The sequence below is a fragment of the Bactrocera tryoni genome, chromosome 5 (assembly GCF_016617805.1).
Source record: "Bactrocera tryoni isolate S06 chromosome 5, CSIRO_BtryS06_freeze2, whole genome shotgun sequence".
Lineage (NCBI taxonomy): Eukaryota > Metazoa > Arthropoda > Insecta > Diptera > Tephritidae > Bactrocera > Bactrocera tryoni.
Genome location: NC_052503.1, coordinates 36,673,158 through 36,697,784, shown reverse-complemented (window position 1 = coordinate 36,697,784; position 24,627 = coordinate 36,673,158). Strand labels below are relative to the sequence as shown.

Below are 24,627 nucleotides of genomic sequence, written 5' to 3'. Positions count from 1 at the left end.
ACTTTCATGAGCGTATCGTAAGCATATTTTTGTTGTTGATTTAAAAGGGGAACTGTTCTATCAACCATTCTCGTAATGTTTCGGAATCGTATTGGCCTTCGCGTCTCAATTCTTGATCAAATGAGTCGAACATTGGGCGATTGGGTCCTATCATTCCTATTTGAATTAATACTTTGTTGGTAAGCATCAATCAATTAAAATTAATGCTACATTGTGAATTTTTTCGTTCATTTGCAAATCTGCACTCGATGTTCTAAGACGCATCTGATGCAATATATCTTCCGCCATATGATCTTTGTATTTATGCCATAAATCAGTCGGTGCTGATGGGAAGCATGTAGACAAAATTATAGAAAATAATGTTCGTATTTGTTTAGCATTTGACGAAATCACAGCATCTTCAAGAGTCTGGTCCCAATGAGTGTCATTCTCTAACAATCCCAAATGTTGACAGGCTTCTCTGTATGTGTCACACAATACACCATTAACAGTTCGCAGATGTTGGAATGATGTTGGACCACGAACATTGACTAACAATAAACGCAAATAAAAACACTCGTCTTGACTGGGATGGACTGCATAAATACGGCCTAGTGCATCGGTGGAAAATACTTGTGGGTAATCTGAAACTGGCTGTCCTCGTGTTCGTCGTTGAAATTTTTTAGATGATTGATTCCAGATATAATATCTTGGCATTTCGGAGTAAGGTAGCGTTCTGGCAAAATCATCATTCTGGCACATTTCAAAGAAGCTGGTTAATGTTGTCGATGGTGGCCTGTCAACTCGTTGTAATACGTTTGCATCTGCAAAATACACCCGTTGACCATTTTCCAAATGTACGGCCAAGTGAACAACAGTAGGATGTCGTTCATGTATTGGAAACGAAAATATACGCCACATGCCTTCGTTACTACTAACATAGCGGCCCATTTGATATTGAGTGACTTCATCATTTGAATTTTCGGCAGCAACTCCGAAGACAGCCATGTCACAACCTTTGTTCACGTACTTGCAAATATATTTAATAGATTTTACGGAATGGCAAAATTCGACGTTTATGTGTGCTTTATATGCCTTGCAGAGTAATGGCGAAAACGGAACAACCCAACGATTATCAACTTCAATGTCCTGTCGATTTACTTTGACTATTGTTGACTTTCCATTGTCATCAATGGATCGGCGGCGATAAAGTGGATATCCATCATTTCCAGTAATAGTTTCTGATACTAATTGTCTTGGGTAGCGTTTTGAACATTTTCCTTCAACCATACACGGAGAAATTGGATTTAATATTCCACATGGACCATGTATCATATTTTTTGTAATAACCTCATGTAACAGTGGGTCTTCATTATTATCGGGAATTTCTGCTGATATCACATTATCAATTTCATTCGGTCTTATCCTCTCAACCAACCAAATGAGGATATGTGAATGTGGCAATCCGCGTTTTTGCCACTCAATTGAGTACATCCAACAACGCGTCTCGCCGAACACGCGATGCTTAACAATAAAATCCATGAGTGATTTTAATTTCATTTTGAACACCTTTGCAGTGATATCGTGGCGATCAATAGGTGATTGGCTAGTAAATAATTCTTGATGAATTTCTGTCCACTTTGGATTGCATGTGAATGTGATAAACAAATCTGGTGTGCCATAATGTCGTACATAGGACATAGCATCTTGAGCATATTCATGCATATGTCGCGCGCTTCCGACGTATGTTGCTGGGAGAATAGTAGTTCTGCCAACATTCTGTGCATTTCCATCAGCATTAATGGCATCCCGGAACGGAGTTTTGCCTGGTGCAACCTGATAAATGTCAATCGTTCAGTTTCAATTTTCACATACATATGTACATATCCACAGCATATTGGTGAAATAGACGCCGACACTTTAAGATGTGATTGTCCTCATTTTCCCGAACCATCAGTCTGTATGAATAATAATTCATTGAACTAACTTTTTTGTTCGTTTCAGCACCTATAAACAATTTTTTTTTGTTATTAATTTGATAATATAAATTTTAAGTTAGTAAACATATATTTTAATGTGGTAAACATATATTGTCAATTAATTTACCTGTAACTGGATTTATCATCTTATTTGAAAATTGATAGCCGTCTTCACCTTGCCAAAATAGGACAGGATATTGTAAGGCATCATATGATCGATGTGTTTCAGACACACGCTGAAGTTGATCGTTCCGTCGAAGTAAAACAATGTCTCGGTTTTCTAAATTTTCTCCCACGACGACAATAGCCACTTCATCAATTGTTGGCGCATTAAAACGTCCAGCATGTTGTCCTGCAGGCGCCTTATCGGCTCTGATGACAATTTTATGATTATCTGATGGCATGCGGTCTAATGCAGTTGTGAATAATGCAACTAATTCATTGTGTTGATGGAAAAATGTTTGAAGTTGTTCCACAATGGATCTTTTCACTGAGTTGTTGTGTGCGCAACGCTGATCGACTTCTCTTGCTGAATCGCCCATAAAATATATTTGCAAAAATTTATAGTCTTCATCAGGCATTGGCAATAAGGAACCTGTTCGATGATATATTTGACCCTGAATCTGCAAGAATATAAATATGTATGTATTTAGGTAATTGTATAGCAAACTGTTTGTACCACCATGTGGCTCGCAAAATACTCCCAAAATACTTTATAGATCATTTCAAATTAAAACTAAATCTCAACATTGAACAGTAGCCTTCCATGGCAGTTTTAGGTAGCAGGCTTTACCAAGTATTGGAGCACTTTGTAAACACATCTACACAACACTGGCTCAACATATTTTGCATCAGCTATATGGTTGAAAAACTAAATAAAGTTGTTTGCCATTATACTTATATACCTTGAAAGTAGGCATAAAATTGTCTCCAATAACTTTTGTTGCGCCAAATGATGTCATTTGAAAGCAATTATTGTATTGCTGGATATGAGTCAAAAAATGATTAGAATCTGGCCCATTTCCGGAAACCAATGAATATAGTGGCTCTGGTGGTGGTACCAATGGCGTCAAATTGACTTGGCCGCTGGCGCAACACAATGCAGGGGCTTCATTTTTGAATTTCAATGCATTGCAATGTGGACATACAATATTCATTGGTCCAATACCAACAATTTACTCTGAACTGTAATCAATTGCCACATTATAGCAAAATGCAGCTCTGTGGGGATTAAACACAACATTTCTTTGTTGATTTTGATTTCTTTGTAGTTCATTTCTTTGATTTGTTCTTATATTTCTTTGACTTGCCGTATTTCGAATTCTGCGGCCTAAGTTTGTACGTCTGGTTAAAAACGAAAATCCAACTGAAAATAAAATGATCTCATATTTTTTCTGTTTAACCATGTATACCAAATTGTAATATTGTGTAGTCAGCAAAAGTTACCAAAAATCGATATAAGGTGAATTTAACTTACCGTGATTAATAAACACTTATTAGCAAACAAAAAACTTCTTAGTCTTTAAAACAAAACGAACTTTATCAAAAACTTAATAAAATTTACATGAAAACAGATTACCTCAATTTTTGTTTTTTTTAATTGAATGACGTTGACATTTAAATTGAATTACGTTTGCATTCGTTTCGCGCGTTTTTTAAAATATGCAAAATGAAATGTATATTTTTCAATCTTTCTGAGAGATTTTCTTAATATTTTTTTCCATAAGAACCTTGTAAAGAGTATTAGAAAACTACAAAAAAACAAGTAAGGAAGGGCTAAGTTCGGGTGTCACCGAACATTTTATACTCTCGCATGATAAAGTGATAATCGAGATTTCATTACACGTCATTTATATATTTTTCAAATACCGTATTTTTGTAAAGTTTTATTCCGCTATCATCATTGGTCCCTAATGTATACATATATTATACAGAGAAGGCATCAGATAGAATTCGAAATAGTGTTATATTGGAAGAAGGCGTGGTTGTGAACCGATTTCACCTATATTTTGTACATGTCATCAAGGTGTTAAGAACATATTATATACCGAATTTCATTGAAATCGGTCTATTAGCTCCTGAGATATGGTTCTTGGTCCATAAGTGGGCGGCGCCACGCCCATTTTCAATTTTTAAAAAAAGCCTGGGTGCAGCTTCCTTCTGCAATTTCTTCCGTAAAATTTAGTGTTTCTGACGTTTTTTGTTAGTCGGTTAACGGAATTTTAGTGATTTTCAACATAACCTTTGTATGGGAGGTGGGCGTGATTATTATCCGATTTCTTCCATTTTTGAACTGTATATGGAAATGCCTGAAGAAAACGACTCTGTAGAGTTTGGTTGACTTAGCTATAGTAGTTTATGAGATATGTACATAAAACTTAGTAGGGGGCGGGGCCACGCCCACTTTTCCAAAAAAATTACTTCAAAATATGTCCCTCCCTAATGCGATGCTTTGTGCCAAATTTCACTTTAATATCTTTATTTATGGCTTAGTTATGACACTTTATAGGTTTTCGGTTTCCGCCATTTTGTGGGCGTGGCAGTTGGCCGATTTTGCCCATCTTCGAACTTAACCTTCTTATGAAACCAAGGAATACGTGTACCAAGTTTCATCATGATATCTCAATTTTCACTCAAGTTACAGCTTGCACGGACGGACGGACGGACAGACAGACGGATGGACGGACAGACGGACGGACAGACAGACATCCGGATTTCAACTCTACGCGTCACCCTGATCACTTTGGTATATATAACCCTATATCTGACTCTTTTAGTTTTAGGACTTACAAACAACCGTTATGTGAACAAAACTATAATACTCTCCTTAGCAACATTGTTGCGAGAGTATAAAAATCAGCTAAATCGGTTCAGCCATTCATGTGTGATGCCGTGACAACGCTTGCTTTGTTCTAGGTGAAATTATGTGTTTTGAAATGAAAAAAAGTTGAATTTACGTTGAGTTAAAAATCATTTATTTTCGATTTTTCTAAATTTTTTTCAATGTAACGCAGTTTGATAAGCAACCATTTTTGGTTTCTATTCCGGTGCGTAAATGTACAGAGAAGATGGTTATCCAACTCGGGAAAACGCCACGTATAATTGGCGCGCACCCATGCAATCGTAGTTACGATAATTTGGCCAATTTGGCATAAACATTCGTGATGAGTTCATATTTCGTTGAAGTGAACACTGGAACCGAAATTTGCCTATTTCCAATTCTTAACGAATATGATGTAAAATGTCTTCGGCAATGTACTTTTGTTCGTGTTCCATAATTGACGCGGATTTGAAGGCTGATATGTCGAAATAACCATCGCGAAAAGTGTGCGCAATGACTCAAATCAAACTGAACGACGTACATTTATTAATAGCAACCGAAGGTATTAGCAATCGTAGTTTTTCGGGTGCATTATGTAAATTCGTCCTAAGGAATTAGTTGAGAACACACCTGGATGTCAATCTATTGGTTGGCCTTGCTTTATGCGTACCTATTTCTTCGGCGATGCATTCCATGCATAATATCAAGGCATTTCCAAATAGAGCAATGTTCTCACAAACGAATCACTGACGCAAGTTGAGAAAAAACTCGTCAATGTCAATGTCAATGTTGTTGGAAGTGTTTCCGCTGGCTGTACTGTATTCTCTGGGTTGAAAAACACTCTTTAGCCATTCTGCAAATGAACTGCGAAACGCACAACAGTCGGAAAAGTCGATTTCACCAAACTACAATATCAAACATTGACATGAGTTTTGAATGTTAATTAGACAATAGTGGCGACTATGGTACGATCAATATGTTGTCGACTTCGATATTCACTACTCTAAGTTGAATGGTAAATGTCCTGCCATTGCCGTCTGATGAGCTACGACGATAGAGTGGATATCCATCATTTCTTGTTTGAGATTCCGAAAGAAAAGCACTTGGATAGTGTTTCGTGCATTTATTGCAAGTGGGATTGTGGTGTCCGCAAGGTCCATGCACCATATTGGTTTTCATCACTTCGTAGAATAATGGATCTTTCTCTGCATGAGGAATTTCCGCAGAAATGATTTCATCAATTTGATCTGGTGTAACCACCATCCACCATTCAAAGAAGAATGTGTGCGTGCGGCAAACCTCTTTTTTGCAACTCAACAGAGTACATCCAGCATCTGACTGCACCATACTTGTATATATGTACATACGTTGCTTCAAGATAAAGTCCATCAAACATCGTAGCTGTTGTTGGAAAAGTCTTGCTGTATTATCGTGATGATCGCTTGCTGATTGACAGCGATCCATAATTCCACACATATGTCATCGCATGCTGGGAGTCTCATGTAGTTCATGTGTCTTGGGCTGCCATACATACGTTGATGGCAAAAAGAACGCCGACCGATATTAGCGCTATGTCTTCGTTGCTTCGTAACAAATTTCTATCTGTAATTGATCACTTCGGTTGAAACACACATAAAGTTTTCACTGAATAATTTTCAATAATTTTTCTATTAAATAGCCGGAATAAAAAAGCAAGCGACCGAAATTGAACGATTCAAATAATTTACAAATCAAAATATTGAAAAACAAAACAAAAAATAATTGTATGAAAAGTCACTTTTTGGAAATTTCCAATTTTTCGACTTTTCCTTATGAAAAGTATGTATATGGTTTTTTTATATCTAACCCTTTCCAGATCCACAGCGCACAACTTCTGATTTCATGAGGATTGGTTCCGCCGTTCTCGAGCGTTAGCGTTACTAACACACAAACAATCATTTTTACTTACATATGTATGTATGTATGTATATACAAAATAAAACGTTTGTATGGGAAAAAGAAAAGGGCTGTTTTTAGGGTTTTTCCGGCAACTTTCGCAATTTTTTCTTACATGAGAACCTTCTCCTAATAATAGCAAATACAACAAAACAAAAATCAGCCAAATCGGTTCAGCCATTCACGCATGATGCCGTGACAACGAAAACGGTTTCATTTTTATATAAAAGATAATCAGTAAGTTTGGTTTGAATTACATTCTTCCATTTTTCATTTTCAACAAAAGCTTCCAAATCATTTAGACAGTTAAAAACATTAATCGGTACGTCACTTTTCATCTCCACAGAGGTTCTAATACAGTTAATGGAAGTAGAAACTTGTCCTAATGTAGGTAATGCCTCATCAGTATCTGCCATTTCTTCTTCGGTGTCCAAATCGTCTTCATCGATATCAAAAAAGAAAAAAAAGAAAGAAAGCCAAATCCGCTATTGAAAGGTCTTCTTCATCCCACTGCTCAGATGGATTTTGCATGGCATCTTTTGAAAGTCCTGCCTTTCTAAAACAGTTAGCAATTGTTTCTGGTTTAACATAGACATCCCATACAGTGCTTAAATTTCGAATAGCGTGGAGTAAGTCTATGGTAAAAACAGAAGTTCCCCCATCCAGCTGAGCCAATATATTCGTTAAAATACGTTTCCTGTAATGTTGTTTCATGTTGTAGATAATGCCTTGGTCCATTAGTTGCAGTAACGAAGTCATGTTGGAAGGAAAATAAGCAAGCTGAATGTTTTTTAGCTTGTCTTTTACATCTCTAGGGTGCGCAGTGCAGTCGTCAACAAAAAGTAAGACCTTCCTGTCTTGTTTACCAAATTTTTTGTCCAGCTTTAGAATCCATTTGGTAAAAATCTCACTGGTCATCCATGCTTTTTTGTTAAACTCATAATCGACATCTAACGATTTTACTCCCTTAAAGCACCTCGGATTCTTCGCCTTTCCGATTACAAGCAATTTAAGTTTTTCCGAGCCAGTCATATTGCTTCCCACCATGACAGTTAGTCTCTCCTTGCTTTGTTTTCCCCCAAAGCATTGCTCATTTTTGAATGTCAGTGTTTTATTTGGCAGGCATTTGAAAAACAATCCAGCCTCATCGGCATTAAAGATGTCGTTTGCGTTGTAATTTTCAATAAATCTTGGTAAAACGTTCATTACCCATTCTTCGCGATTTTGTAGGTTGGCGTCAGCACTTTCTCCACATAACGTTTTTTGAACAATACCATGGCGTCTTTTGAACTTATCTAACCTGTACTTGCCTCAAATTCATGGTGTCCTAGTGCTTCAGCAAAATCTTTGGCCTTTTGCTTCAATATTGTTCCAGATAAAGGACTATTCTTACCACGTGCAACGACTATCCATTTCAGCACTGCTTCATCAATATCCTCAAACTGGCAAGTTCGAAGCCTTTTGCGTTTTACGCTAATTGCCGCATCTTCTACATTTTTCAAAATCATTTCCTTATTTTTTAGAATATTTGATAAAGTGCTGGGAAGTATTTCAAACTGATTAGCAATATCTTTTTTTCGTACCTTCCCTTCTTTAACTTTGTTAATAATTAATAACCTTTTTTCAAGTGAAATGCTGCTTCGATGCGTCATTTTTACTTCAATTTCTTAACACAACTGAACTCCTAGTACAATGTACATATGTATGTGTTTTCATTTTGGGATTCCCCGTATTACATTTCTACATTTCGTTTATTTCTGAGAATACGCAGTTACAAATAATTGAGTGTAACCGAAAACATATTTGAAAAAAATTCACTATACGGAGACAAAAACGTATGAAGCTTGATTTTCAAGCAGTAAAATTTGTTCATTATATAGAAAACTTCACTATATAGAAATTCATTATAAGGAGACAAAAATCCACCGAAAGTAGAACCAAAAAGCTGCGCCTTCAAAATGACTTCATTATAGGGAAGTTCACTATAAAGAAGTTCCACTGTATTTAGTAGAAATTACTTTTATAAAACAGAAAAGAAACTTAAAGTGAGAGAAATATAGACTAATTGGAACTCTCGAACCATCTTGCGTGTTTATTTTTCCAAAAAAAAATATTTATTAATATATTACTAATTTTATATGTCCAGTATTAATCTAACGTTTGCTCTAGAGTAATTTTTGATCAGACTTATTCGTCAGAGAACCATTTAAAGAAATATACTGTATTTCAATTTAACACCAAATGAAGCTTAATTACGAACTATTACAATGCTATCTACTCCCTCTTTTATAAAAATAAGCCACTCAAAGATCTCATCCACAATAACTCACCAAAATCTATTGAACCGTTCTCGAGTTTCTGAAGGGTAAAGCTCAATATTCTCGTTTTATGAATGTTTTAATGCTATATCATATTTTTTGATTGAAATATAATTCAATTTAACACCAAATATAACAAACTTACTTACTACTAAATCGCTATCTACTCTCTATGTTAGAAAAATAAACCACGTTGGATTACACACACATAATCTAATTCTCATTACTCCAGATTTACAAACGGTTTGATGCTCGTTTGTTGCACTATCATCCATATTATGTCTATATAATATATTATATATAAGGATTAATAGAACTTGTTAATTTTTCTAATTGATATATTTATATTCAATATTCTCTGTTTATGAATGTTTTAATGATCGTTATTGGTACTATTACCTCTATTATAGTCTATGTAATTTTTTTTGGGCAGATATAAGATTTTATAGAACTTACTTATTTTTCTAAGAAATATTATATAGTCCTTGAAAAGGAATAATGAGCAATTTTGATCCAACCTTTTCACATCGTATTGCTTCTTCAGAGGGCCATTAGGCAAAACATTGTTAGAGGTATTATGAGTCGCATTCATGTTCTCACGTACAAACACAATCACTCTAATAATTATTTTAGCACCTTTTTCTTCTTCTCTTCCCAAATTTTGTTTATTTTATATATATATAATCACGGTGCCTCATATTAACAACGCTTTTATATGCTATGTCTTCTGCAATGACTCTACTTACTTTCTACTTTAGTTTCTACCTTCATTACTTTGCTTTCTTTTATCGTTGCCAACATATTTATTGTTAGTTCATCGCACTTAAGCTGTGATGCATCGCCTTAATAACTTGTAAATACTGTTATAATCGCATTTACGGCTCATTACATTGTGAAACTACATATGGATGGGTATGTGTGTATATATGTAAGTATATACGAATATATGTGCGTGGCTTGGAAATTCAATTTAACAAAACTTTTTGTTTTTTTTTTTCTTTTTAAAAAGAAGACACATACTCTCAAATAGCTTTGTAATTATAAATACGTAAAATAATGTATGTGCTCATATATATATACGTATACAAGTGTATGTGTGCGCATTCTATCTTATAAAAGTGAACTTTTATTTTAATAAACTCGCAGTAATGCATCTTTGAAGTTAAAAGTTTTATACATATGTTCTTGCCGCAAATCTCTTTATATATTTGTGGAATATGCAATATACATATGTACACTAATTTTACAAAAATTACTTTAAAAAGTAAATAAAACATAGTGACAACAAGTAAGGAAAGGCTAAGTTCGGGTGTCACCGAACATTTTATACTCTCGCATGATAAAGTGATAATCGAGATTTCATTATACGTCATTTACATATTTTTCAAATACCGTATTTTTGTAAAGATTTATTCCGCTATCATCATTGGTTCCTAATGTATATACTCGTATTATACAGAAAAAGCATCAGATGGAATTCAAAATAGCGTTATATTGGGAGAAGGCGTGGTTGTGAACCGATTTCACCCATATTTCGTACATGTCATCAGGGTGTTAAGAAAATAATATATACCGCATTTCATTGAAATCGGTCTAGTAGTTCCTGAGTTATGGTTTTTGGTCCATAAGTGGGCGAGGCCACGCCCATTTTCAATTTTTAAAAAAAGCCTGTGTGCAGCTTCCTTCTGCAATTTCTTCCGTAAAATTTAGTGTTTCTGACGTTTTTTGTTAGTCCGTTAACGCACTTTTAGTGATTTTCAACATAACCTTTGTATGGGAGGTGGGCGTGGTTATTATCCGATTTCTTCCATTTTTGAACTGTATATGGAAATGCCTGAAGAAAACGACTCTGTAGAGTTTGGTTGACATAGCTATAGTAGTTTCCGAGATATGTACAAAAAACTTAGTAGGGGGCGGGGCCACGCCCACTTTTCCAAAAAAATTATGTCCAAATATGCCCCTCCCTAATGCGATCCTTTGTGCCAAATTTCACTGTAATATCTTTATTTATAGCTTAGTTATGACACTTTATAGGTTTTCGTTTTCCGCCATTTTGTGGGCGTGGCATAAGCCCATCTTCGAACTTAGCCTTCTTATGGAGCCAAGGAATACGTGTACCAAGTTTCATCATGATATCTCAATTTTTACTCAAGTTACAGCTTGCACGGACGGACGGACGGACAGACGGACGGACAGACAGACATCCGGATTTCGACTCTACTCGTCACCCTGATCACTTTGGTATATATAACCCTATATCTGACTCTTTTAGTTTTAGGACTTACAAACAACCGTTATGTGAACAAAACTATAATACTCTCCTTAGCAACATTGTTGCGAGAGTATAAAAATACAGCACAAACACCAAATATCTCTGGCTACGTTAAAATTAAGATGCAATTTCAATAATACAAAGTACTTCTAGTTATAAAGAAATTTCTCCTTGAATATCCAGATCTCCGAAAATAGGTGTGTGACGGTAAAGTGGATTATTCTACTTAACATTTCACGTCAGCAAATGGCGACCTTCCAAAAACAAGGTCGATATTCGCTAAATAAAATGTATACTTTAGAGTGGCGTAAAAATCTAAATTACTATCAAAATGAGAATGGGTCGAATGCGACTCGTGGGTCGGTATAAATGTCAGTGAGTCTCTTCTTCTTAGATATGGCCAGAGGTAGAACTCCTCTGAAGATATATTCAGGTGTAAGAGCCCTTCTTGTTAAAGACCGCATCACACCTTATTTCCCCGATTCTCTCAAAGAATATATAATGTGCTCACGACCACTTGAGCCGTCAGATGGTCAACGAAACTCAATAGGACAGACACTTCTAAAAAATTAATTCACATACAGAGTAGGAAGATTTTCTATAAAACAATGAGAAATGCAAGTTTGTTTAAAATAAAAAAAATTAAGAAGTAAGGAAAAACTAAGTTCAGGTGTAAACGATTTTTTTTCCTCTTGCAACCTGCAAAAATCAAAATGGAAAATACCTTAAGGCACAAAACGTCAACCAGAGGATCGGACCGACATATACCCACAACAAAAAGTTTGTTATAAAAACGAAAAGCATTATACATATGTAAAATATGCGAGTTGAGAGTAAAATCGACCTGATTTTGTCTATTTTTGCCAATACTACATTCTATTAATATGCCACATAATAATAAAATATTCCCAGCGTTCCATTAAGTTACCTCACAAGCCATCACCAATCATATGTTGTAAAATACGAGTAACGCGTATGCTATATAACACCTTCCGCTTTTCGCCAAAACGGGAGATTAGGCGCCCGGGAAATGCATCCTTCAGCATATCGGTTGTAACAGGCAGTGTAGCGTACCATTGTTTATTTACGTGTATTTCGCATGTGTTAACTACACAAATGTCAAAACAAAACTGACATTAGAGGTCAATTGCAAAATTTATAGCATCTTCTGATCATCTTCTGGATTTTGCGCCAACCTGTATATATATTTGAGCTAAAGGAGTATTGAATTATTATTGCAAAGTTTTATCTCGTAATGTTAACTGGGTCTGGATTTATATACTATAAAGTGAATCAAATGTAATTTGAAGTTGTGTTATATGGGAAGTAGGCGAGGTTGTAGTTCGATTTCGCGTTGTGGCATAAGAATCTTACGTAGTGAATTTGGTTGAAATCGGTCCACCAAGTTCTGAGATATACAAGTTTACCTAAAAATGTGCCTTGCCACGCCCATTGTTAAATTTTTACAACGGGTCGTATAAAACCATCCCGGTAGAAAAATTTAATGTCTTTGGCGTTTTTATTTATTGATTTATCGCGCTTTTAGTACTTTTAAACAGTACCGTTATGTAGAGACCGAGCGGGATTTTCTTTCGATTTCGCTTATTTTCATGCTGTTGGCAGGAGTTCTTATAATATTTGCTATTGGCGAATTTGGTGTTTGCAGGGGGCTTAGGAGATATGTATATTAAACTTATTAGATAGCAGAGCCACGTCCACTTTTTTAAATATTTTTCGCTCACAGTTGCTCCTTGCTACTGTGATCACCTGCATCAAATAAAAATTGTATATCTTAATTTAGAGCATTGTTATATTTCTTTATACGTTCCCGGTTAATAAAGTTTTGTGGACGTAGAATTGGAATGCGCATACCAAGTTTCATCAGCATATCTCAAACGAAAATTAAACATCACGTGCAACCTTACCAGACAAATTTTTCTACAGAGGTCATTTAAGGCTATCAGTCCAACCGTTTTGAAGAAATTTCCTAACTACCATTGAAAGCAAATTCACAAGTAAATACTACTGTGATCAAATTGAAAGGTGAATTTTGTTCGTATATCTCTTTCAAATTTAAATTTATTGTGCACACAGGGGAGAATAAGAAAATGTTTGGCGAACTTTGTCATACAAGAAGTTAAGAAATAAATAAAAGAGGAACAGGGAAAATGAAAGGTTTGGAAGTATGTGGTGGCACGAAAGTGGAGTTTATTTGAAATAAAGAAAGAGCATGACTTGGTCACACGATAACTAAATATGATTTCCCTGAAGGGCAGTGCGTGGCTTCCCACTTCCTTCAGAATAGCTTATAGGCTGCTGCAGTACGACATCAATATTATTGAATGCAATGATTTGATTTGAATTTTGAAATATATTGAAATCCTGCTGCACATCGAATACAAAGTGGGAAGTCAAGAAATTCCTCACTAACACGCGCCAACTAAAATCATAAATAAGGAAGAAATTTAAAAACGAACGGTAATTACATAAATAAACAACAGCAAAAACTATTTAATAAGAACAAATTTTATAGCTCGACCAAGGCAGCTAAGCTTACATAGAAACCACTTTTACTTATGTGCTGGCAGTCTGAAAGCTACCAACACGCCAAACAGTTGGCCGATGCTGACAATATTATTATAATTTTTCTTAATAACAAATTCCGGGCAAAGTTCTGCAGGAAGACACACAAGAAGGGACAGCAGCAACAACAAAATTACGAAGAAAACAGACAGTAAACAGCAGGAGCCAGCTGAAGAAGAACATATGGACGAACATTAGCGTATTGCGCTGAAGTTCATGTCTGGTTAACATGCCAGATATGCGAATGGGCTTAAGGAGAGCCGGAAGGAGCAGTGTAGCAGCTAGTTAATACAGAAGTTTCGCTAAACAACAATCAGGCGAATAAATTACAATTACGAAGTAGCGTTCGTGGGCACACGTAGAGCTTACTTGTGTAAAGTGGCGTGGGGCATGTGTTTGCTTGACATATGCTCGCTTGTTGGCACAGACTGCGCTTAAGTTGCTTGCTGTTTGATGTAATGATTTCCAGGCGGCAAGGAAACTTAAATCAAACAAATCACCTGGAACGGTTGGCATACCAGCAGAGGTTCCAAATGTAATAGCAAAATCATCCAAAGGTGCTACTAGAAATGTTTAATACCGGTCTTACAGCGGGCATATTCCCATAAATTTGGAAAAACAAAAGTTTTTTTATTTTAGTAAAAGATAAAGAATCCAGACAACCAGTAAGCTTTTCGAAATATTGCTGAAACCAAGGGTAGAAGAAGCAAGCAGGCGGTTTATCACCTAGACAATACGGTTTCAGACCCGATAAATCAACTCTGAGCGCAATTGAGAATGTCGTTAGGAAAATGGGAAAAGCAAAAAATTCAAATCAAATCATTGCACAAACGGACATTATGTACAGAAGCTTTCAGCACTCTTTAAAAAAAAAGAGTTGAAGCGTTAAGAGAAAAGTTTAAAATACCTACTCATCTCAGCCTAGTGGTGAGGAACCACTTGAAATACAGAATCTTGCTGTATAAAACCTTCGAGAGAGAACGAAACTTAAGGCGAAGGTCAGGAGCTGCGCAAGGTTCAATTACACCGGTCAACAAAAAAATAATTTTTTTGGGGTTTCTGTTCTCATGCTTTAATTCTGATTCTAGACATTGAAAAACACTTAAATATTAATCTTTAGATCTTTAAGTTTGCTTTGGGCTGATCTCCAGCGATAAGTATATCTGGGGTTTAATATGAGAGAGCTCATATGAGCATAAAAGAAATACAAAAAATTTTAACTTTTAGACAGTAATTTCTTGTTATTTTACATTTATATATTATTTTTTATCACACATCTTGAATAAAAACGACTCTTGTATTTAAAAAAAAATTCTAATTATAATCTATAGTGAAATTGAAGAAAAAATATAAAAATCATCGAAAAATTGCTCTAATTTCTACGAAAGCAAACTTTAACCGGAAAAAAAAATTTTCCTTATTTTTGTCATAGGAGAAACTAAAATTTAACATGTAGATGTCAGACCCAAAAATCGTGTTGACCGGTGTTATCGATCCATTCCTCAAGAACGTCAATTATAAAGGCGTGTAAAGCCTTTATATACTCAACGAAACTCATGCAGGCGACATCGCTACTATAACCACCGCCAGGGGCACTGAAAACGCAAACAGGAAATTAAACCAGGTAAAGATCAGAGCACAAATGTGGCTTTACGTGCGAAGTTTTACACTTGCCACTGAAAAACCGGGTTAGTATTGCTAAAAGAGAAGCATATTCTGACTATAATAAACATGAGGGCACAAAACGTTGTCAACTATCTGGCTTACAGACACGCTGTGGAAAAGGAGTCTAAACTAAATTTCCAACTTAGCACGGCTGAAGGCGAACATCGAAGGATCGACACAGCAGATACATAAGGTTATAATGTCGACCTTGCTTGCTCTACGGAGCAGAGATATGAACTGCTTCATTCAGAAAAATAACAAGAGTAAAGCTCTAAAAAATGTATATACTTGTAGTACAACTGTTCTAAGGGTAGTACGGATATCAGGCAAAACTGTAGTGAAAATAAGCGGAAGCACGTCGTCGACTTATTAGCTTTTTAAAGAAAGAAAATATGGACGTTGAAGGAATAATTGATACCACAAAAAAGGATATAAAGAACGATAACTTGGAACAATGGCTAACTCGTTGGGAGCAGGAACGTCATGGTACATTAACGGCTAGGCTAATAAAAAATAAAAAATTGTGGTCCATTGGACAAAAAACAAAGTAAGATGGATTATTATACTGCACAACTTCTAACCGGTCACGGATACCTTATGAAATATCTATAAATAATACTAAAAGTGGGAAAGCCAACTTGTATATACAACGATGCGATCAAGGATGACTCCGAACACACATTTTTAAAGCATACGCGCAGAAAAACCGAGGCGTAATACGCTGCAAACTTTATTTGGTCCCCGAATGCGGATAACATCATAGCTGACAGGCTATAAAACGGAAAGAAAACTGGAAAAACGTGATTCTTCAGTAGAAAAACCGAACATGGACGCATGTAAGTTCTCCTCAAATTTTATCATGAGCTTCCTAAATATATTTTTTAGTAATTTTTTAATTTCAAAGAATACGGATCAGAGATATAGTGGTCACGGCAAAACGTCTTTTTGAGAGGAGCTGCTGGAGACCAGCTGTAGATCCTTTCCAAATAAATATTTTTACTAATACTAATACTAAATCTTAAAATACAGCTAAAATTACCATAATATGTGTAATTTTTGGATCAATAACTTTAAAAAATTCCTCCGAAAAAAATCTGGAAATTTTGCTTTTTTCTCACTTCTAACTGTATATTACACTTTAAAATCTTAAGACGAGTTAACGCGAAAGTGCTCCCGGGGTTATGCGTTTCGTCGCAAACTTATATGCCCTGTCAATGGTATCATACACATAAATTTGAGGCGCATTCAGGACAAGATAATGTAAATCTGTGGACTTGGGACTAAGCAAGACTTGAACTAAACCAATTGTGGCCAAAAAACGTCGAATTTCATACTCTTATCTACCAGATCTGTTGACATTAGTACTTGCCACATTACAGAAACTAATACATAATTCTAATCAAAAAGTTACCATCTTCACTACTCTTCCTCTCTTTTGTTCTTTTCAAATGCTCTGCTCCACTCCTCAGTTGCTCATTTCAATTACTCTCAACTACATATCAATCGAGATTTCTACACTTCATGTTACTGCCACTGCTGACATTTTCAAATGTCATTTTATGCCTGCTTTTGTTGTTTTTTTAACATTACTGCTGGTAGGGCTAAGCTGTATAAGAATTTAATAATATCAACACATTCTAAGCGATTTGATGTGATGTGTCACGCATTGCTTGCTGCTTGTAAAAAGCAAAACTACAACAACAACAACAACAGATAAGAGTATTTGTATTTGGATACATTAAGAGTGTAATATGGCGGCAAGAGCCGGCTGCGAAATCGAGATAGAAATAGAAAAAATTGCAAAATAGAAAATAATATAGTGTAGGGCAGTATGTATGTATGTATCGGGTGATTTTTTAAGAGCTTGATAACTTTTTTTTAAAAAAAAACGCATAAAATTTGCAAAATCTCATCGGTTCTTTATTTGAAACGTTAGATTGGTTCATGACATTTACTTTTTGAAGATAATTTCATTTAAATGTTGACCATGGCTGCGTCTTAGGTGGTCCATTCGGAAAGTCCAATTTTGGGCAACTTTTTCGAGCATTTCGGCCGGAATAGCCCGAATTTCTTCGGAAATGTTGTCTTCCAAAAGCTGGAATAGTTGCTGGCTTATTTCTGTAGACTTTAGACTTGACGTAGCCCCACAAAAATAGTCTAAAGGCGTTAAATCGCATGATCTTGGTGGCCAACTTACGGGTCCATTTCTTGAGATGAATTGTTCTCCGAAGTTTTCCCTCAAAATGGCCATAGAATCGCGAGCTGTTGATGCTAACAAACTTTTTGTTGCCAAAACTGGAAGAACTGAACTTGGTTGACATGTGGTTTCAACAAGATGGCGCTACATGCCACACAGCTCGCGATTCTATGGCCATTTTGAGGGAAAACTTCGGAGAACAATTCATCTCAAGAAATGGACCCGTAAGTTAACACCAAGATCATGCGATTTAACGCCTTTAGACTATTTTTTGTGGGGCTACGTCAAGTCTAAAGTCTACAGAAATAAGCCAGCAACTATTCCAGCTTTGGAAGACAACATTTCCGAAGAAATTCGGGCTATTCCGGCCGAAATGCTCGAAAAAGTTGCCCAAAATTGGACTTTCGAATGGACCACCTAAAGACGCAGCCGCGGTCAACATTTAAATGAAATTATCTTCAAAAAGTAAATGTCATGAACCAATCTAACGTTTCAAATAAAGAACCGATGAGATTTTGCAAATTTTATGCGTTTTTTTTTTAAAAAAAGTTATCAAGCTCTTAAAAAATCACCCGATAGAAGCTCGGAAGCTACCGCCCCTACCACCCGCCACAGTAATTCCAATAGCTGAGGCTTTGCGACTTTAATAACCAAAAATCGTATTGCAATGCGACATTGCATGTGGCATGTTGCAATATAGTAGGGAGACACTTTTATATAGTAGTTAGCGCTGGGTTGCACACGAAGAGTCTATGTCACAATGCCTTGTCAGTAGTAGCATAAGCAACAACAAACACAAATAATTAAAAAAACAACAACTGTCTGTTAGTCAGTCAGCGCATGCAACAAAGCGGAAGTGCATTGCAACTTAAGGCGTCAACTGGTTGCATGTATGCTAGTGCACTGACATGAGTATGCGCATGTGTGTTTGTGGCATGCAACCGCTTGCTGATGACACACCAGTTGACAGCACTTTAACAACTACTGTTGCAACATGGCTATGTGGCGCTAACTCGCCGTTGATTGCTGCTGCGTTTTGATTACATTTTTTTTACGTTATACTTTTATTGCTCGCACTCTGTCTCTGCCTCTTCTAGCACATTTTCATGTCACTTACTTATTTGTACGCTTCTAAGCACGACTAAAACATTTTAATGGCTTTCACATTTAATATTTAGTTACATATTCAATGTTGCATGCAACATTTGTTGTTGCGAATAAATTACCCCAGCTATAAAATTTAAAATTTCTGTATTTTTGATCGTCTTTTACTGCTTTACTATGAGCATGCCGCATAGTTTGCTTTATCAGATAGCTAATGTTGCAACATGATTGCTACTTTGTGTTTTTCAGCTTACTTACCTTCTGTATACAGTATGTACTACAAAACTATGAACACCTTTGCAACTTGCCACAAATTCAAAACAAACAAAGGCTCCTTGTCTCATGCCTCACACAGTTGCTACTTTGCAATGCAGAAAATTCTTCTTATGTGCGTCACAAGGACACACAAACCGCCGAACAATACTTCAGCTCCCCCATTTTCGTTGTAGCTGCTTATTGCGTAAATATGTACCCCGTTGCTAAGCACAGCAACTCATTTTGGGACAAGGGGACAGATATCAGGAGGACAATTACTTGTTTGCCAGCTTCTCCACGTGATTGCTCAGCACTACACTGCAATTGTCTATGTTTATGAGTATGTGTGTATGTTTCGTGTAGCTAAGTTCATGGCGGGTGTTGAAATCAATTAAATTTTCAATTTTATTGAGAGAGAACTGAATTCGAAAGCAGCTTCAATCAAATTAGTGTGCGGAGAACAATCGAGTCTCTGTTTAGCTATTGAGTACTGACTAAATTTGCACTGCATTGTTCAATAATTACGGAATTTTGATTAAAAAAAAACAACAACAAAAAAAGTCGACTTCGGTTGCACTGAAGCTATTATAAAAAGTCTCCAGACAAGAACTTGATTTTGTTGGTTAAGTTTGTATGGCCACTATTTGCTATAGTGGTCCGATTTAAGCATTTTCTTTGAAATTTGTGCTGTTACTTTTATTCGAAGATTACCCCGTTGCTTTTAATAATAATCCATGCCAAATTTCGAGATGATATCTTTTCAGACAAGGACTTGATTTGGAACGATCAGCTTTTATGGCACCCATATGATATATAGATCTGATATGGGCGATTTTAACAAACGAGCAACTTCTTAGGAAGAAATGGTTGCATTAAAAATTTTTGGAACGATATCTCAACAAATTGAAAGAATAGTCGCGTAAATTCAAAGATACGAATATGGCTAAATCAACTCAGCTCGCCCAACTGATCGGTAAACCTTTTATAGGATCTTCGATGTTTTCTTCTCGGTGTTAGAAACTTCGTGGCAAACTTAATGTACCCTGTTTAAGACATTAATATTGAATTTTAATTTAATAATTTTTTTAGTAACTAATCTTATAGCAAACCACTGAGTGTTATTATGATTACAGATGTCGGTTTTTACTGCTGATTATGGAATCATGACTTTGATTTCTGACTAGTGACTTTTGAATGAACTATAAAAATTGGACTATAGAATTAAGACTAAAGAAGTTAGATTATTTAGTAATAATTAACCTTTATTGGATTGGGACTAATGACAATTGAATTAGGACTACAAGACTTATATTTTGTTATATAGATTTCTGATATCCTGATTTTTGACCAATGGTTACTGAATTAAGACAAGACTTTGTAAAATATGAAATTTTTTTTGACTAATGATTATTGCGTTTGGACTACATGCCGCATATTTTAATATTTTGGTTTCTATTTTCATAAAATTTTTATAACTCAATGAATTCACATTTCAAATGAATTGGTATTGTGAATTCTGGCTAATGACTATAAAATGAATTCTAAAAAAATCTGCTTGTTTAGTAATATCTATGCTAAATTGATTTCAAACTTCTACTGATAACTATTGAATGAAGGCTGAAGCTGGCGGTTTATTGGTGTTGACTACGCAAGATTGGCTTTTGCCTTTTGACGTATGACTTTTGAGTCAAGACTACACAATTTATATTCTATTATATTGGTTTCAACTTCTAACACATGATTTTATTATTCAATGAATTAAGATTTCGAATGATTTGGTATTAACTATGTGATATTGATTTCGACATCTGACTAATCGCTACTGAATTATGAATTTCTGTTTCGGATATGTAATTACAAATTTTTAACTTTAATATAACTTACTTTCACAAAAACCGGTCGTTTACTGGCTGTTATATAATGACTAAGGTTTATTAGCTATTGTCTGTAATGGTTTTTATTATTTTGTACAAAATTAAAGCGTTTGATTGGCTACCGTAATAATTTGATTTAAATCGAATATATATGTACCTCGAGTTCCGATTTTTTTAAACAACGTGATACTGATTTCGATTTTTAACTAATTGGTACTGAAATTAAATTTTATGTTATTTGGTAATAGTAATTTATTTTTGAATTTAAGTTTATATAGTCTACTGTCAACTTTAAATTGACTAAAGATTATTAGCTGTTCAAAATAAGGACTCTGTTTTATTTTTTTTTTCTACTACATCAATAATAAATTTTGATAACGACATTAAGTCATAGTGTTGGCTGTTATAAATTGACTCCAACTATTAAGATTGATTATCGCCTGCATTAATTGGACTAATGATTATTTAATGTGAGTTTTCATTTTTTTTTATTTAATAGGACTAACTAAGAGGATTTGTAGGTAGAAATATAATTCGGATTTTTTACTACTAAATAATACTTTTTGAGTTAAAATTATACATTATACTGACTAGAACTAACTGAATACGACTAAACACCAGAAGCTATTGACTACAAGAACACTCTATTTTTGTTTTACTAAATAATAAATTTTATATATTTCAACCTAAGGAAACACTTCCTTTTAAACTCAATAACTTTTCCGGCTTCTAGGTGAACACCCACCAAAGCAGTTGGCCAACAAGTCGACAGTAAACTCAAACGTCGCCAAATACGCCGTGACTTAAATGTATCGCTTATATATAATTTGTTATTTTTGTAACATAAACATTTTTTTAGTTCTTATTGTAAATCAAATGCTGCCTTTTTCCAATCCCAACAAACGCCGGCGTCCACAAGTCGCGGCACATTTACGTTGCGACTGTCAGCTGTCTTCAGAGTTTCTGTATCACCCACTATTCCGCTGATACTAATACTTAGGCAGCGGTGCCCGCCAAGACTCCCCAATTTTCGTACTTTTCAAATTTCTCTAAAATACTTAACTCAAAAATGTACTCATTTTTTGGCAGCGGCCATTTTGCCAAAAATCAAAATTTTGGCAGGATCTTCGATCATATAGTAATAATAGTTTTTTTTCGGTATTGGATCTGAGATAATTTTAAACAGAATATCGTCCTCATCTCCAAAGCATTTTTGCAGGTCGTTTTGCAAAAGGTCTACAAGTTTAAGATAATACAAACTGTTTCAAAATGAAACACCGATCCGTAAGCGCATATTATTTGAATTAATTAGTAAATAAAGGCCCTTTTCAAAAATATCACAAAAAATGCCCTTAAGATTGATTTACTATTCGGTAGTTTGATACCAAAAATTGAAAGGATGAAATCGGCCATGTGCTTTCTCAGTTTTCAAATGCATACCTTATCGAGATAGATATGGATATACATATACATATATCTGTGAGCTATTGCTGCTAAGCTAAGCTGCCACCATCAAGGAGTTTCCCAGCAAATTTGTTGCCGCTGCTACTTCTTCTGCTCGAGCTGCTGGTGCTGGCGCTGCTGCCGAAAAGACAAAAGAAGCCAAAAGGAGGAGTTGGAGTCCGAGGAAGACGACGATATGGGTTTCGGTCTCGTGAACTAAAGAACTCAACACTAAAATTGTGCGAAAATAAGTATAGATATATACATACATAAGTGATCAGGATGAACAGACGAGCCCACCTCAAGGTGAAATCCATTTTGGGATCTGTTCTACCAATTTCAACCTAATTTCGTATATTATATAATACTACCCAAACATTTTTATGTTCCAGTGCGAAAATGGGCGTGATGAAACTTTGCACAAATAATTAGTTGACGAAATCGGCCAGTTAGCTGCCCCAGTTTTCATCATATGTACACCTTTTCGTGATACCTATGATTTAAAAACAAAGGCGGAGATACATAATAAACAGCTGCACCCAAATTTAGCCATTCCTTACTTTTTCATTTCACGGAAACTCCATTTCATTTAGCTCATTGGCCGGTATGGCCGCCAGTATGCCGGTGCAAACCTTTTGAATGGCCTCAGCGTCTGCATAACGCTTTCCTTTCATAAGCAAATGCATTTTTCCGAAGAGGAAGAAGTCGCACGGTACCATTTCAGGTAAATACGGAAAGTGGTTAATGGTTATAATGTGATTTTTGGTCAAATAATCGTCTTTCGAATGTTGGATTCTGAGCAATTTTTGGTCATCAGTCAATTTGTGCGGAACAAACCGTGCACACACCTTTCGTAAGCCCAAATGTTCGGTCAAAACGCGATAAATCGATGTTTTGGAGATGTTTTATTCTATTTCGATGAATTTCAATAATAATTTCGATTTTTGATGAATTCACGCACATTTTCGATGGAATTTCCGGTGATCACGTATTTAGATTGGCCCACATGTTGATCGTCATTTATATTTTCACGACCACTTCAAAATGTTGAAACCACTCGTGCACTCTGCTACGGGATAGGCAATTATCGCCATAAACTTGTTTCATCAATTGAAGCGTTCCGGTAAAAGTTTTATCAATTTTAAAACAAAGTTTAATGTTGGCTCTTTGTTCGAAGCTCAGTTTCGCACCGATAACACAAACTTACTGACACTTAAAACGCAATAACTTCACTTCCAATTGATGAAATGAAAAGTCATGAAATTCTCACTGGATAATCGATAAAGATAGCTGATTCTAAGGCATCAGTCGACATATTGATAGACAGCACCAGAGGGCGTTAGATTCTAAAAGTCCTGTTTACTTTGGAAAGCACCTTGTTTTTTTGGCTAATTCCCGTTATTATTACACATGCCTAGCAATCACCAACGATTTTGGTATTTTCGAACGATTATTGCACTACAAGCCGCAAAAAAACATAAAGAGACAAGAACAACAGCAACACCAGCATTGACGCTTAACAAATGCGGCAGACAAACGTACATACATACATACATAATTGTTTGAGAGAGTGGGTGTGTGTAGTAACTAACTAAAACTGTTGAAGTCACCTTCCGTGCCGCACGAGCGCCAGCTTTTTAATCGTGTTGCAAATGTCAAATATCACAACGGAAAGAACAGTTGTTGACTATTGGCAGGCAGTGGGGACCCGAGGGACGCAACTGCTGGCTGCAAGCCTACGTGGAGCAAAATAAACGCGCAAACACACGCACACGAAGTAAACGCGTGTGGCAGTTGGCACATTAGCAATAATATACCCAGTTGCATTAATCGGTAGGCAGTCCCACGCTCACCCCTCACCAACATAAGTACATATGTACATCATTGCTCCTTAGCAACGCCAGCAAGCACGCCGGAAAGTGATTCCATTCGATTTGTCGCAAGTTTGCTATGCTGTTGATTGCTCGAGTGACTTCGTATACACCTTTGGAGTGTGTGTATGTATCAGCTTGTTCGCTGGCATTTCTATTTATATTTGCGCTGTCCTTTAGCTGCAGCTATTTCTAATACTCCGTTATTGCTCGTTGGCCGCATTGTTTTTGGCATGCTTTGCTCGTTCGTGTTGTTCTTGTAATGTGTACATACATATGTACATACATATATTGAAAATTGTGAAATCGAATTCGAAATGCATTCGCCAAA

The 24,627-nt window shown here is 35.8% G+C and overlaps 2 protein-coding genes across 2 annotated transcripts in view; one reads left to right on the top strand and one right to left on the bottom strand.

Annotated features, from left to right (window-relative positions):
- Positions 1-24,627, top strand: part of LOC120779110 (kelch-like protein 17) — a 420,616-nt gene that overhangs the window by 225,770 nt on the left and 170,219 nt on the right. The gene's annotated exons all lie outside the window — the stretch shown is intronic.
- LOC120777135 lies at positions 187-3,115 on the bottom strand. Its single transcript, XM_040108282.1, has 3 exons — positions 2,864-3,115; positions 2,086-2,581; positions 187-323 (listed from the first exon to the last, which is right to left on the bottom strand). The coding sequence occupies exons 1-3, from the start codon at positions 3,113-3,115 to the stop codon at positions 187-189; spliced, it is 885 nt and encodes a 294-aa protein (XP_039964216.1).

What these genes read in the sequence shown, in the direction of transcription:
- LOC120777135 (XM_040108282.1), bottom strand. Translation starts at nt 3,115, where the DNA reads ATGAATATTGTATGTCCACATTGCAATGCATTGAAATTCAAAAATGAA. An exon ending in ATTTTATGCCTACTTTCAAG is followed by an intron (nt 2,582 to 2,863) that starts GTATATAAGTAT and finishes ATATTCTTGCAG; the next exon opens with ATTCAGGGTCAAATATATCA. An exon ending in GATGATAAATCCAGTTACAG is followed by an intron (nt 324 to 2,085) that starts GTAAATTAATTG and finishes GCTTCCCATCAG; the next exon opens with CACCGACTGATTTATGGCAT.